This window comes from Oncorhynchus mykiss, chromosome 15, assembly GCF_013265735.2.
Source record: "Oncorhynchus mykiss isolate Arlee chromosome 15, USDA_OmykA_1.1, whole genome shotgun sequence".
NCBI lineage: Eukaryota > Metazoa > Chordata > Actinopteri > Salmoniformes > Salmonidae > Oncorhynchus > Oncorhynchus mykiss.
The window spans coordinates 14904720-14920318 of NC_048579.1; the positions used below are offsets into that span (position 1 = coordinate 14904720).

The 15599-nt window shown below is 43.0% G+C and overlaps 1 protein-coding gene across 1 annotated transcript; it reads left to right on the top strand.

The window, feature by feature from the left end:
* Positions 1 to 657: 657 nt before the first annotated feature.
* LOC110489673 (protein shisa-2) lies at positions 658 to 10173 on the top strand. Its single transcript, XM_021562427.2, has 2 exons — positions 658 to 1932; positions 8962 to 10173. Exons 1-2 carry the CDS (start codon positions 1626 to 1628, stop codon positions 9540 to 9542), a joined length of 888 nt encoding a protein of 295 aa, XP_021418102.2. The 5' UTR covers positions 658 to 1625; the 3' UTR covers positions 9543 to 10173.
* Positions 10174 to 15599: the final 5426 nt, after the last annotated feature.

Here is a 15599-nt window from a genome sequence, read left to right on the forward strand (position 1 = left end):
AAATTAGAAAAACATCACAAATCTTGCCATCTGGGTTGCTTCAAATATGGCATTTGAAATTACATATACTTCTAAATTGGATACTTATGTATATTTTAGCAAACACATTTACTTTTGATACATAAGCATATTTAAAACCAGACACTTTTAGGCTTTTACTCAAGTAGTATTTTACTGGGTGACTTTCACTTTTGCTTGAGTCATTTTCTATTAAGGTATCTTTAATTGGGTACTTTTCCCGTCACTGTACACATAGCATAATGAGGCCTATACCATAACTACTTTTGTAATTTTCTAGCTCTAGTAGAATACAACTTATTCCCAAGACCATGAACACTGAGCATGCAATAAGTAGGTAGGTAATGAGTTAGCATTCACTTGATAGGGCCTATTAATATCCAACTATGTGTGTGTGTGTGTGTGTGTGTGTGTGTGTGTGTGTGTGTGCGCGCGCGCGCGTCTTGGCCATAGTTTGTATGCACACAATTCAGTTTAAGGTGATAATGTATGAGTGAGAGCTACTCTCGGCCAGCAGTCAATACGTCCACTCCATTCAACAATCGGGCCTTCCATTGTGCGCGCAGGGGTCCCAAGGGGGTAACCACACCCAACACCGCACGGGGGCTACCCTCGGAAAGCGGAGGGGCTCTTCAGAACTGAGCGCAGTGACACTTGTTCACACTGACAACTGGCTGGCTGGCTGAGCACTGAAAAGTCTAGGAACATGTCAGTGACCAATGCGCAAGCGGAAGTTTAACTGTTGCCCACCTTTCATTGAAACTGGACACGCTGGTTCGAAGCACTCTCGCCCTAGATGGACTCGGACTGGGAGGCAGTACTGTATGAATGGGTGCAAAATTGATATCTCTTGCACAGATCTTTCTGACGTAGACTATCCACAAGAAACCGTGAATAACGTGCTCTTTTCGAATTTAGTCTCATGGTCTAGTTTCCTATATGTTAGTCTACTGTAGAAACGTTTGGAGGAGTTAATCGACATGCATTAGAAGAGGAGAAACAACTTGCTGGGCTGGTGAACTGGACAGAAGAAGATTTCGCGAGGACACTCGCAGGGCGCGTATGGATTACATGTAAAACCAGTGTTGGTTTCGCTGCTATTTGGGGGAAAGTCATCCGAGAAGTGCATTTTCAGGAGACCATGGACAGCCTCGCTTCCGTGCTAGAGGGATTCGGTTCAGCCTGGATTGATGTTTCCCGGGACTCGAAGAGCTCACAGCCGTGGAATGGAGAGTGAAATAAGCTCTATGAAAAAATAGGCTATTTATAATATTGGTGTGAAATGTATTTATGTTCTGGGTATCATGGTTTATTTCCCCAACAATCGTAAATAAACTACTTGGAATCTAGTGATACACTTCGAATAGATACTTTTAAAAGGAGCGCTTTGGTGACACATGTATGGATCTATTGAATTAGGCTATGCACGGAATTCAACTGTCAAATGACAGTTTTAAAGACGTTTTGTTTTGTTTCCACTTTGTCGCCACTATCTCTTTAATTTCATCCATCCACCGTATCACTCCATTAACCAGGTTAGAGCCGTAGAGAAAGATAAATAAACCCCCTGTCTCTTATAGCGCGCCCACACGGGTACAGGGGTCGGGATGTGGGGTGGCCGAGGTCTCCCAATGTCTGTCACCGTGGTTGTAACTCTACTCCTGGTTATTATTGACGTTAAGGCGAGTGGAGAATACTGTCACGGTTGGCATGACACCCAGGGCACCTGGAGAGAGGGCTTCCAGTGCCCGGAGAAGTTTGATGGTGAGGATGCCATCATCTGCTGCGGGAAATGCGAGCTCCGGTACTGCTGCTCCAGCACTGACGCACGACTGGACCAGGGGACTTGTGAAAACGACAAGCAAGCCCAGGAACCGGGCACCAACAGCAAGGAGAACAAGGATACGGGCGCAGGTAAGAACTCTGTCTCTCTGTCTGGCCCAGCACGGTCAGCTTTAGGGGCCATAGCAGCTCTGCCTTAAGGCTGCACAGCTCTCATTGTCTGCTCAAAATTATAATGTATTTTATAAATTAGATTTCATACTGGTCTAGTTGAAATTGTTTAACTTAATTGTTATACACCAGCAATATTGCATTTCCAAGTAGTTGAGAGCGAGACAGAAAGTGTGGGCCTAATTGCCTAAGTTTAAATGTTAGGCTACACTGGCCCAAGACTAGAACAAATGACACAGGTCTAATTTAAGTTGGAGGTATGGGGTTCTTCATTATTTCAAACATTTCGGTATGTTCTAGTTTTTCCAAACACTATCTCTATCTGGGATCTTAACAATCGCTTCAGTTGGCAGCGACAGCTGCAGAGGAGTTTGCCTGGCTACCCAGACTCCCTACTCCGGCCAAACGCTACGCCACGCCCACGGATATTAGTTTCTTCTCTGTAACGAGTCTGGATCCGAGTACCCCCAACGCTTCACCAAACGTGAAAACATTCGGGGCAGTCTGATTGGTCAAGGAACCGATGGGTTGGGCCAGAGCCAGAACACACTTGTGTAAAACAGGACTTTGAAAACTCTAACCACTAGGCTACCTGCCGCCCCTACGCTCTAACCACTAGGCTACCTGCCACCCATACACCCTAACCACTAGGCTACCTGCCTCCATCTATTTAAGCACTTGACTCCAGCACATGCCTCAGCAGACGCTGGTTCATGCACGTCGATGTGCCCTTGAACAAGGCACTTAACCCCAATTGCTCCTGTAAATTGCTCAGGATAAGAGCATCTGCTAAATGACTAAATGTATGTTTCAATGCTCGCGCATGCAACGTGGCAGGTGAGGGTTGCATGAGTATTTCGGCTACAGAGACAGTGGACACCAGAAAGTGCCCACTCACTCACAAATGGCAAATTGTGCTGCGTTGCGTTATAAATAGCTGTGTTTGTTCTAGCTCTAACAAAAGCGCGCGCCGCAGGGAATGCAGAGCAGGAGCTCTGTCCCCATGAGGATCATGTTTGGACTTGACCGGATCTTTAGGGCAGTGGTTCGCAACGGCGCTGACAGCTCTGTTCATAAAAACAAATCGCGATATGGATCATTTCCCCGCGCTTGCGTGTTGATTTCCATCCAGAACACCTCGAGAGTGGGGATCCCTTGAGTGTTCCTGAAGTTAGCTGAGCTAAAGTGACGTCTGTTTGTCTGGTTACCTTCACATGATTTTCTGCGGCTGGCCTTTTTATGTTGCGGATGACTAGGGTGTCCATATAACCCATTGCCACGGAACGGAAGCCCCTAATAATGTCACATTGTAGCCTCATCTCAGGTTTAGTAGTGATTTAGTATTAATAATTGGGTGTGATTGGAAGAACAGATGTCATAACTCTTCATAATTTGTATTGAAAGTAGATTTGCTGAAATATTTAAAGGTCTGAACTGGTATTAGGTCTTAATCTCTTGTTTCCAACATGTTTCCATCTTTTTCATAACATCAGAGTTTATAGGAAGAAAAGAGAAATTACATCATTTAATTATGCAAAATGAGAGGCACATTTACTAAGACTCCAAAATCTTGCAACGGTAATTTTTCATAGAAAAATGAATAGTTATCTAGACTTAGTCCAGATATTGAAAGATATGCATCAACAGAGCATGCCTTTCTTGTAGAGTAACCTACAGTATGCTTCTCTCTTGGCATTTGTTGAAACAATCATCCCTTATCACTCCAGAAAGAGCTATTTACATTTTTCATACAGTGGACAGCGGCCAAAATAACTAAAAGTATGGAGGGTTTTTCTCCCAAGAGCCAAAAAGGAAGTATTTTGTCGTGCAAGGCACCGTTTGTACATTTTATACATTGTTCATCTACAGGGCAACCTATTAATCATGAAGCAAAGATACACACAGCCACGTCAATGAATAACCCTGAGGAGGATATTATATATGCATTAAGAACAACAAACAGAGCGTAACATTCAACATTAAGGAACATGTGTGGATTTCAGGAAAGGAGAGGACCCCTGGAATTATCTTGCCGGCGAGATATTTAAACTGACACTGTTGCTGTTCAGTAGGAAATAGGTCATGGTCTCAGATTATTGATGTCGTAGTGTCTCAGCTTCTACCTCTTCTGTACTCTATCTAGACTAAATCTAGTCTAGTCAGCTGTTCAAATCAAATAACATTTTATTTGTCACATGTGCTGAATACAACAGTTGTAGACTTACAAGCCCTCAACCAATAATGCAGTTCAAGAAATATAGTTAAGGAAATATTTACTAAATAAAATAAAGTAAAAAATAAAATAAAAAGTAACAATAAAATAACAATAACAAGGTAATGCAGGTTAGTTGAGGTCATTTGTACATGTAGGTAGGGGTAAAGTGACTATGCATAGATAATAAACAGCGAGTACATGTAGGTAGGGGTAAAGTGACTATGCATAGATAATAAACAGTGAGTACATGTAGGTAGGGGTAAAGTGACTATGCATAGATAATAAACAGCGAGTACATGTAGGTAGGGGTAAAGTGACTATGCATAGATAATAAACAGTGAGTACATGTAGGTAGGGGTAAAGTGACTATGCATAGATAATAAACAGTGAGTACATGTAGGTAGGGGTAAAGTGACTATGCATAGATAATAAACAGTGAGTACATGTAGGTAGGGGTAAAGTGACTATGCATAGATAATAAACAGTGAGTACATGTAGGTAGGGGTAAAGTGACTATGCATAGATAATAAACAGTGAGTACATGTAGGTAGGGGTAAAGTGACTATGCATAGATAATAAACAGTGAGTACATGTAGGTAGGGGTAAAGTGACTATGCATAGATAATAAACAGCGAGTACATGTAGGTAGGGGTAAAGTGACTATGCATAGATAATAAACAGTGAGTACATGTAGGTAGGGGTAAAGTGACTATGCATAGATAATAAACAGTGAGTACATGTAGGTAGGGGTAAAGTGACTATGCATAGATAATAAACAGTGAGTACATGTAGGTAGGGGTAAAGTGACTATGCATAGATAATAAACAGTGAGTACATGTAGGTAGGGGTAAAGTGACTATGCATAGATAATAAACAGTGAGTACATGTAGGTAGGGGTAAAGTGACTATGCATAGATAATAAACAGTGAGTACATGTAGGTAGGGGTAAAGTGACTATGCATAGATAATAAACAGTGAGTACATGTAGGTAGGGGTAAAGTGACTATGCATAGATAATAAACAGTGAGTACATGTAGGTAGGGGTAAAGTGACTATGCATAGATACATTTAAATACAAAAATAGAAAACAAATGGACAGTACAACTTTCATAACAGTTACAGTTGAAGTCGGAAGTTTACATACACCTCAGCCAAATACATTTAAACTCAGTTTTTCACAATTCCTGCCATTTAATCCTAGTAAAAATTCCCTGTCTTAGGACAGTTAGGATCACCACTTTATTTTCAGAATGTGAAATGTCAGAATAATAGTAGAGAGAATGATTCAAACACACCTGGCTGGGTGGTGCCAGAATTACAACCTATCCCTCAATGTAACCAAGACTAAGGTGATGATTGTGGACTACAGGAAAAGGAGCACCGAGCACGTCCCTATTCTCATCGACGGGGCTGTAGTGGAGCAGGTTCAGAGCTTCAAATTCCTTGGTGTTCACATCACCAACAAACTAGAATGGTCCAAACACACCAAGACAGTCGTGAAGAGGGCACGACAAAGCCTATTCCCCCTCAGGAAAATAAAAAGATTTGGCATGGGTCCTGAGATCCTCAAAAGGTTCTACAGCTGCAACATCGAGAGCATCACTGGTTGCATCACTGCCTGGTACGGCAATTGCTCGGCCTCCGACATTATGGCCAAACAGTTCTATTTTTGTTTCATCAGACCAGAGAACATTTCTCCAAAAAGTACGATCTCTGTCCCCATGTGCAGTTGCAAACAGTAGTCTGGCTTTTTTATGGCGGTTTTGGAGCAGTGGCTTCTTCCTTGCTGAGAACCTTTCAGGTTCTGTCGATATAGGATTTGTTTTACTGTGGATATAGATACTTTTGTACCTGCTTCCTCCAGCATCTTCACAATGGGCGGCAGGTAGCCTAGTGGCCTAGTGTTTAGAGCGTTGGACTAGTAACCGAAAGGAAGCAAGATCGAATCCCAGAGCTGACAAGGTTAAAAATCTGTCGTTCTGCCCCTGAACAAAGCAGGCCCCTGAACAATGTTCCTGGGTCGTCATTGAAAATAAGAATTTGTTAATAACTGACTTGCCTAGTTAAATAAAGGTCATTAAAAATACAATAAAAAGGTCCTTTGCTGTTGTTCTGGGATTGATTTGTACTTTTTGCACAAAGTATGTTAATCTCTAGGAGACAGAACGAGTCTCCTTCCTGAGCGGTATGACGGCTGCGTGGTCCCTTGGTGTTTATACTTGCGTACTATTGTTTGTACAGATAAACGTGGTACCTTCAGGCGTTTGGAAATTGCTGCCAAGGATGAACCAGACTTGTGGAGGTCTACAGTTCTTGGCTGATTTCTTTTGATTTTCCTATGATGTCAAGCAAAGAGGTACTGAGTTTGAAGGTAGGCCTTGAAATACATCCACAGGTACACCTCCAATTGACTCAAATGATGTCAATTAGCCTATCAGAAGCTTCTAAAGCCATTACATAATTTTCTGGAATTTTCCAAGCTGTTTAAAGTCAACTTAGTGTATGTAAACTTCTGACCCACTGGAATTGTGATACAGTGAATTATAAGTGAAATAATCTGTCTGGAAACAATTGTTGGAAAAATTACTTCGGTCATGCACAAAGTAGGTGCCCTAATCGACTTGCCAAAACTATAGTTTGTTAACAAGAAATTTGTGGAGTGGTTGAGACACAAGTTTTAATGACTCCAACCTAAGTGTATGTAAACTTCTGACTTCAACTGTACGTACCATTAAAAATAGTCTAGCCTGCTGGCCTTACTGGGTCGATGGGAACATTATCCCCAAGCATTTTGGAGGGATATCACACCTGGCACAAATGATTGTTTAGTTCAGTTTTTCCTGCCGAGGGGTGCCCTATACCTGCGCTCAGAGGGGAGTAGTTCAAAGTCCGGGTACAGGGGGTGGCTTGGGTGTAAAATTATTTTGTGAGCCTCGTAGAGGGCCCTGACTGGTCTGCTTGAAACATTGCAGACTCGGTCAGGGAGAGGTTGAAAATGTCAGGGAAGTCACTTTCCAGTTGGTCTGTTGTCCCAGAATTACAGTAAAAGAGAAAGAGAAAAAGACAGACAGACAGACAGACAGACAGACAGACAGACAGACAGACAGACAGACAGACAGACAGACAGACAGACAGACAGACAGACAGACAGACAGACAGACAGACAGACAGACAGACAGACAGACAGACAGACAGACAGACAGACAGACAGACAGACAGACAGACAGACAGACAGACAGACAGACAGACAGACAGACAGACAGACAGACAGACAGACAGACAGACAGACAGACAGACAGACAGACAGACAGACAGACAGACAGACAGACAGACAGTTCCTCTTTGTGCTTCAAAAGGATGTGTGTGTAACACCTTTCGGTCATTGCTGCCAACATTCCCCATGAGTGCTCACTGTTGGGTCAAAAGTTACCTCCCCAAAAAACATAAACATTTAGTATGAACCACCTTGTTTACACAGTAGTAGGCTACACTGCCATTATCTACCTCGCTCTGTAAGAGAGTTAGCCTACTGCTTGATTAGCAAGTCATCTTCAGTCACTACAACATGCAGATGGTCTAAAGCTCATAATGTGATAACTGTACTTCCTGGAGCTGATTTACAGTAGACACATGGTAGAATAACAGCTATGTACTCTGTTATGGTACTTTGAGGGGTAAATTATATGCTGATTATCACAGAATCATGCAGATCTAACACACAGTAAGCCTGTTTCATGTCCAGATTCACAGGGGTTATATTAAACACAATTACAGAAAGATAGCTGTAGTGTACATTAGAGCCCCACTGCAAGGTTGGCCTTTATAATACTGAAAATATGGATGGAATTAGGCCTGTAATGTGGCCTGCTTCACTACTCCAAACCAGCCACCGTTAATGCCACTCTCAATATGTCTTAATGCTGCCTCTATACAGTTTAAGTGACTATGTTGTCTTGAAGGGCCTGGCGTTATGTGGATTTATATATGGGAAAAGGGCAAAAGTACCCACATAACAAATTCTGTCTGCATAACTTTGGTATGAGACAGAATCTCCCTCACACAGACATAAATACAGATCAAACACACACACACAGAGAGAGAGAGGGGTGCAGGGTCGGCGGGGGAGGGGGGTGGGGGGGTCACAGCTGGGCGTGCAGAATTATAACAGATGAAAACAAAGTTGATAAGTATTAATGAGGGCCTGGGGCCCCCTGGGGACACGCCACTAGTCCACCTCTGTCTATCCCTTTCTTCCTCTCCTTTTGTCTCTCCATCTTTTCTCTTTTGTCTCATTGTCTCACTCTACCTCTCCTTCACTCACGTGGGAGATTTGGGTTTGTGGGCGAGGTTGAAACATGTGATTGTAAAAGTTCTTGGTTTAAACTCTAGACAACCTGGTTTCCTCATGGTGGTTGAATCGTAGTCTTTCAACTTTACTCATTCAAGCAACGAGTGTATTTTCCAAAATCATGTCAAATGTCTTGATGGCAGAAAATAAATCACTTCATCATGTTGCTGTTGTACTGTGTTCAGTTTGTTTTCTCTGAGGGCGTAAGTGGTTATGGTCTGAGGAAGTTCTGTCCTCGCTCTGCTCTACTTGTTATAGAGAGAATGAGCCTGCTGCTTGATTCCTATCGTACTGTCATTCCTGTCATACTGTATATTTGATAATGAGAGAAAGAGAACAGACCCATTTTTTGTTGAAAATCCATGTGTTATCGTCAGATCACTGACAATACCTTTCTCTCTCTCTCTCTCTCTCTTTCTCTCTTCAGTACCCATCTACGTTCCCTTCCTGATCGTGGGCTCTGTATTTGTGGCCTTCGTCCTGGTGGGTTCCGTTGTTGCCGTGTGCTGCTGCCGCTGTCTCCGCCCCAAACAGGAACTGTCTTCAGGGGGTGGGGGAGGAAGCGGTTCTGGTGGCGGCCGTCTCCTTGAGACCATTCCCATGATGGCCAGCGTGGGCACGTCTCGCGGTTCCTCCTCCCGCCAATCAAGCACAGCCACGTCATCCAGTTCCTCTGCCCCTCCTGCCCAGGTGCCTCGCCCGGCCCCCCAGCCCATGATGCGCACCCAGGCCTCTTGCTGTCTGCCTACAGATGCCAGTGTCTTCGTCAACATGCCCACCAACTTCTCCGTGCTCAACTGCCAGCAGGCCACCCAGATCATGCCCCACCAGGGACAGTTCATCCACCCCCAGTACATCGGCTACGCCACCCACCACATGTCCCCGCCCCAGGGGGTCTACCTGGACCCCACCCAGGGGGGCTACAGACAGTTGCAGTCCCCCTACCCCCCACCCACCAGTGTGGCCAGTGTCACCAGTGAGCAGAAGTACCCTCCAGTAACAGTTTGAGGAAGGGGCCATTTTGGTGACTGTGTATCTCAGACCGTGTGAGGACTTTGTGGAACTCTGCCAGAAAACCTTACAGAGGTTGCGTGAGAAACCTTATGGGGACATTGGGAGCTCGCCAGCTTGGAGAGAGAATGATATGGACTCTGGCTCACACAGAGGACTCGTAAAACCCAAGCTGGGATCTGTGCCTAACCAGCCACAGTGTGTTGCGTGCGTGTCTGTCCTACATCCCACTGGGCACACACCGGTTGAATCAACAATGTTTCCACATTATTTCAATGAAATGACGTTGAACCAACGTGGAATAGATGTTGAATTGACTTCTGTGCCTAGTGGGATGTGTGTGATATTACGTTGTCTCAGGGTAATCATTCTGACTGAGTCAACCTCACCCCAAGATGGAGTATGTGAGGACAAGAAAGGGGTACATCTTTCTGGATGTCCTCATTCAAGAAAACACAATCACATAGAGGGGTCAAGCTACTCACCATGGCCAACGACTCTCATCATACAGTGGCTTGCGAAAGTATTCAACCCTTTGACATTTTTCCTATTTTGTTGCAATCTGGAATTAAAATGGATTTGGGGGGGTTTGTATCATTTGATTTACACAACATGCCTACCGCCTTGAAGATGCAAAATAATTGTTATTGTGAAACAAACAAGAAATAAGACAAAAAAAATGAAAACTTGAGCGTGCATAACTATTCACCCCCCCCTCCCCCAAAAGTCAATACTTTATAGAGCCACCTTTTGCAGCAATTACAGCTGCAAGTCTCTTGGGGTATGTCTCTATAAGCTTGGCACATCTAGCCACTGGGACTTTTGCCAACTCTTCAAGGCAAACTTCTCCAGCTCCTTCAAGTTGGATGGGTTCCGCTGGTGGACAGCAATCTTTAAGTCATACCACAGATTCTCAATTGGATTGAGGTCTGGGCTTTGACTAGGCCATTCCAAGACATTTAAATGTTTCCCCTTAAACCACTCGAGTGTTGCTTTAGCAGTATGCTCAGGGTCATTGTCCTGCTGGAAGGTGAACCTCCGTCCCAGTCTCAAATCTCTGGAAAACTGAAACAGGTTTCCATCAAGAATTTTCCTGTATTTAGCGCCATCCATCATTCCTTCAATTCTGACCAGTTTCCCAGTCCCTGCCGATGAAAAACATCCCCCACAGCATGACGCTTCCACCACCATGCTTCACTGTGGGGATGTGGTTCTCGGGGTGATGAGAAGTGTTGGGTTTGCACCAGACATAGCGTTTTCCTTGACGGCCTGAAAGCTCAATTATAGTCTCATCTGACCAGAATACCTTCTTCCATATGTTTGGGGAGTCTCCCACATGCCTTTTGGCGAACACCAAATGTGTTTGCTTATTTTTTCTTTAAGCAATGGCTTTTTTTCTGGACACTCTTCTGTAAAGCACAGCTCTGTGGAATGTACGGCTTAAAGTGGTCCTATGGACAGATACTCCAATCTCCACTGTGGCGCTTTGCAGCTCCTTCAGGGTTATCTTTGGTCTCTTTGTTGCCTCTCTGATTAATGCCCTCCTTGCCTGGTCGGTGAGTTTTGGTGGGCGGCCCTCTCTTGGCAGGTTTGTTGTGGTGCTATATTCTTTCCATTTTTTAATAATGGATTTAATGGTGCTCTGTGGGATGTCAAATCAAATCAAATGTATTTGTCACATACACATGGTTAGCAGATGTTAAAGCGAGTGTAGCGAAATGCTTGTGCTTTTAGTTCTGACAATGCAGTAATAACCAACGAGTAATCCAACCTAACAATTTCACAACAACTACCTTATACACACAAGTGTAAAGGGATAAAGAATATGTACATAAAGATATATGAATGAGTGATGGTACAGAACAGCATAGGATGCAGTAGATTGTATCGAGTACAGTATATACATATGAGATGAGTAATGTAGGGTATGTAAACAAAGTGGCATAGTTTAAAGTGAGTAGTGATACCTGTATTCCATAAAGTTGCAGTAGATGATTGAGTACAGTATATACATATGAGATGAGAAATGTAGGGTATGTAAACATTATATTAAGTAGCATTGTTTAAAGTGGCTAGTGATATATTTTACATCAATTTCCATCAATTCCCATTATTAAAGTGGCTGGAGTTGAGTCAGTGTGTTGGCAGTGTGTTGGCAGCAGCCACTCAATGTTAGTGGTGGCTGTTTAACTGTCTGATGGCCTTGAGATAGAAGCTGTTTTTCAGTCTCTCGGTCCCAGCTTTGATGCACCTGTACTGACCTCGCCTTCTGGATGATAGCGGGGTGAACAGGTAGTGGCTCGGGTGGTTGTTGTGGTTGTTGTTGTTCAAAGTTTCAGATATTTTTGTATAACCCAACCCTGATCTGTACTTCTCCACAACTTTGTCCCTGACCTGTTTGGAGAGCTCCTTGGTCTTCATGGTACCGCTTGCTTGGTGGTGCCCCTTGCTTAGTGGTGTTGCAGACTCTGGGGCATATATATATATATAGGTGTATATATATATATATATATATATATATATATATATATATATATATATATTGAGATCATGGAACAGATCATGTGACAGTTAGATTGCACACAGGTGGACTTGGAACTAATTCTGTGACTTCTGAAGGTAATTGTTTGCACCAGATCTTATTTAGGGGCTTCACACCACTTTCTCGTTTTTTATTTTTTATAATTTTTTTAAAGAAGTTATATTTTTCATTTCACTTGACCAATTTGGACTATTTTGTGTATGTTCATTACATGAAATCCAAATAAAAATACATTTAAATTACAGGTTGTAATGCAACAAAATAGGAAAAACACCAAGGCGGATGAATACTTTTGCAAGGCCCTGTACATTCGTGTGTTTAACATCTTGAAGTTTGTCCATGTAGTATCTGTTGTATGTGTAAATGAGGGAATGTGGGTATGTACAGTACAGGTTGTGTATTGTGAATATATGAAGAGTTTATTTCCAAAACGCTATACCAACCAATTGTTCATGTTTTAAAAAAAAATCAGAAATGATTGCTTATGGGTACCTTCATGTGTGTGTAAAATATTACTGTTGTCAGATTTTTTATAATAGATTTTAGATGCAAATGAAAATGTGTTTTTTTTTCTTCAAATGCTATGTATCTATTGTTTAGCTGGAATGGAATGATGGTGTACTGTTAATTTGACTGTGATGTGGTTGTCTCAGCTAGCTATCTTAAGATGGATGCACTAAATGTAAGTCGCTCTGGATAAGAGCATCAGCTAAATGACTAAAATGTAAAAGTTTTACATACAGATATTATCGTATTGATTTATTTAGTATTTTTTTTATATTGATGTCACAAGTGTATAATTTCTAGTTTTTTTGTAATATGTGACTGTGTAAAAACGAACTACTTATTTCTCTCAGAGTGAGGTGGATATATAGCATTTTGCAACAAAAAAAACAATTGTCTGTCTCTCTGAAATGAAACCATTAAGTAATAGATGTCAAACAAATACATGTGTCATTGAACAAGCCCATGCCATGGTTAGATAGTGAAAAACACAGCACTCTCGTTCATCATTTCTTTGAACAATAAAAGCTAATTTACTAACATTTCTGAAAATGGTTAACGTTTTGGAATGAAACTCTTTATATGTACAGTATGTGCTGTGTGAGCAATATGTGGTGCTGAATGGCTCTATGTTAACAGAGGTACTGTGAGTGTATGTGTGCTGTGTAATGGGAAATGCAGGTGGTGGGATGTGAAAAGCAGTCCCTCTCTCCCTGCAGACCGGTTAAAGTCCAATGAAGTGAACACAGGACACAGACTGTGACGCCCCCCCCCCCCCCCCCCACACACACACACACACCGCTGCCCTGAGCAGAAATATACACACACACACCCCTGCCCTGAGTAGAAATACACACACACACACTGCTGCCCTGAGCAGAAATACACACACACACACCGCTGCCCTGAGCAGAAATACACACACACACACTGCTGCCCTGAGCAGAAATACACACACACACACTGCTGCCCTGAGCAGAAATGCACACACACACACCCCTGCCCTGAGCAAAAATACACACACACACACACACACCCCTGCCCTGAGCAGAAATACACACACACACACACACACCGCTGCCCAGAGCAGAAATACACACACACGAAAATACACAAACACTCACACAAGGATTTGGAAATAAATGTGCCCGAAAGGTGAAAGGAGGTGTGAGACTGAACAGGAGTGCCGTGCTTTCTCCCTGTGTAGCTGTGATCGGCAGCCTTCTGAAGACTGCAGAGTTAATAATGCAGTCAAACTGTTCCCCTTCACTAAGCCTCCCTCCTGTGAAAGAAGTGTGTGTGTATGTCCCTCTGTGCAAACTGAAGGTAGACTGGAGTTTTGTTGGAAGGTTTCAGGGTATTTCCAACATTTTGAGTCCATTCTTTTCATCTCAGCAGGGATAGAAAAATACCTACAAAGTCACAACTGCCAGTCACATTGGGTGTCTGGTCTTAAAGGGGCCTTTTGGACTCTGGAACCCCTCCTGTTTTAGAACTGGTTCTGTACACACAACTCAGCCCTAAGTGTCATAAATGTCCCAAAGCAGACTAATCTGACTGCGTGTGTCATGGATTTCAAGCACAATGTCTGTATGATCAGCTGTGCGTGTGTGTGTGTGTGTGTGTGTGTACGTGTATCCTGAGGTTGAATGTGTACCTGCTCCGTGTGCCATTTTTCAGAAGAATTATAATAAATAAATATGAAACAGAGTCTAAACTCTCATGGAGTCATATGTCCATTCTGCCTGAAGTTCAACTGCTACCATTTAGCACGTTTGTAGAATAAGAGAAACACACATTGCTGAGGTTTTGCCTGGCTTAAGAAAGGAAATATACTGCTAACCTCACAGTCGTTTGGGCCATGTCTGTTCTTAACCATCCATTTACCCCCCCCACCACCACCACCAGTCCACACAACACATGTTCCATGGTTAGGTTAGAGAGGCAATGTCTGTAGCCATCAGACTAGCACCATGGCTGACTCGGTCCTGGCAGGAGCTGTGAGATATTAACACGCTTAGAGACGAGGCGAGAACTAGAACTACAGAAACAACATTCCCAAGTGTAAAAACTGACAGCCAGCAGGAGCCGAACCACAAAACAGTCTCGTGGAGTGAGTAGCCAACATACACACTAGATATAGCACTCACACTTTTACACACTCTCGTTGCCTCACACTCTTGGTCTTTCTCACTCTCCCGTTCGTACAGACAACATACAAATCATACTTAGTTACCATACCTTAATGCCTATAAACACACTAATTACAGACAGAGACAGCCGTACCACCCAGTGTAGACAACACAAATACCGGTCACATCCATCACCAGCCACATAACGCTGTGATATTAACAAACCACAACAATTACAGTCCCTAAACCCCAACTATTTCCTCTGTGCTCGGGAGGTGTATTCTTGGCAAATCTCTATGGAAACTTGGGGACTAGAGGGGGGAAGTGGAGTTGAGTGGAGAGAGAAAGTTTGAAGGCCGAGAGCGAGTCATTTTAGGAAGGTGAAATGGATCTACTACTCATGCTGGGGAGGAGAAATGGATTCTCCATATTGGATCTGGAGCCAGGCTGCAGGCTGGGAGACATCCAAGAAGGTAGGTGTGGCATCCCCATGCTTATTCCCACTGATCAGGGACAGGAGTTTAATGGTGGTTCTAACAGGACGTGACTGGCTTGCACAGCATTCACAGCTTACATTCATAATGTATATTCCGTTCACATTCCATCTCTCTCTGTGAAACTGGCTGTAGATGTACTATTCTGAGTGTTCATCTCGTTCTCCTTCAACATGCTCTTAGCCTTCAATCACCTTGGGACTTTATTTACCCTACCCTCATGTCACAATGTTTTCATTGATCAAGAAACCTAAACTGCCTACTCTATCCTGCAGAACAAAAGTTCAGGTTTAGTAAGTAAAAGTCAAGAAGCATTTAAATCACAGATTGACTATGTCTAATGATTCCATCTGAAATGTAGTAAAATTCCCTGACCCTTGCA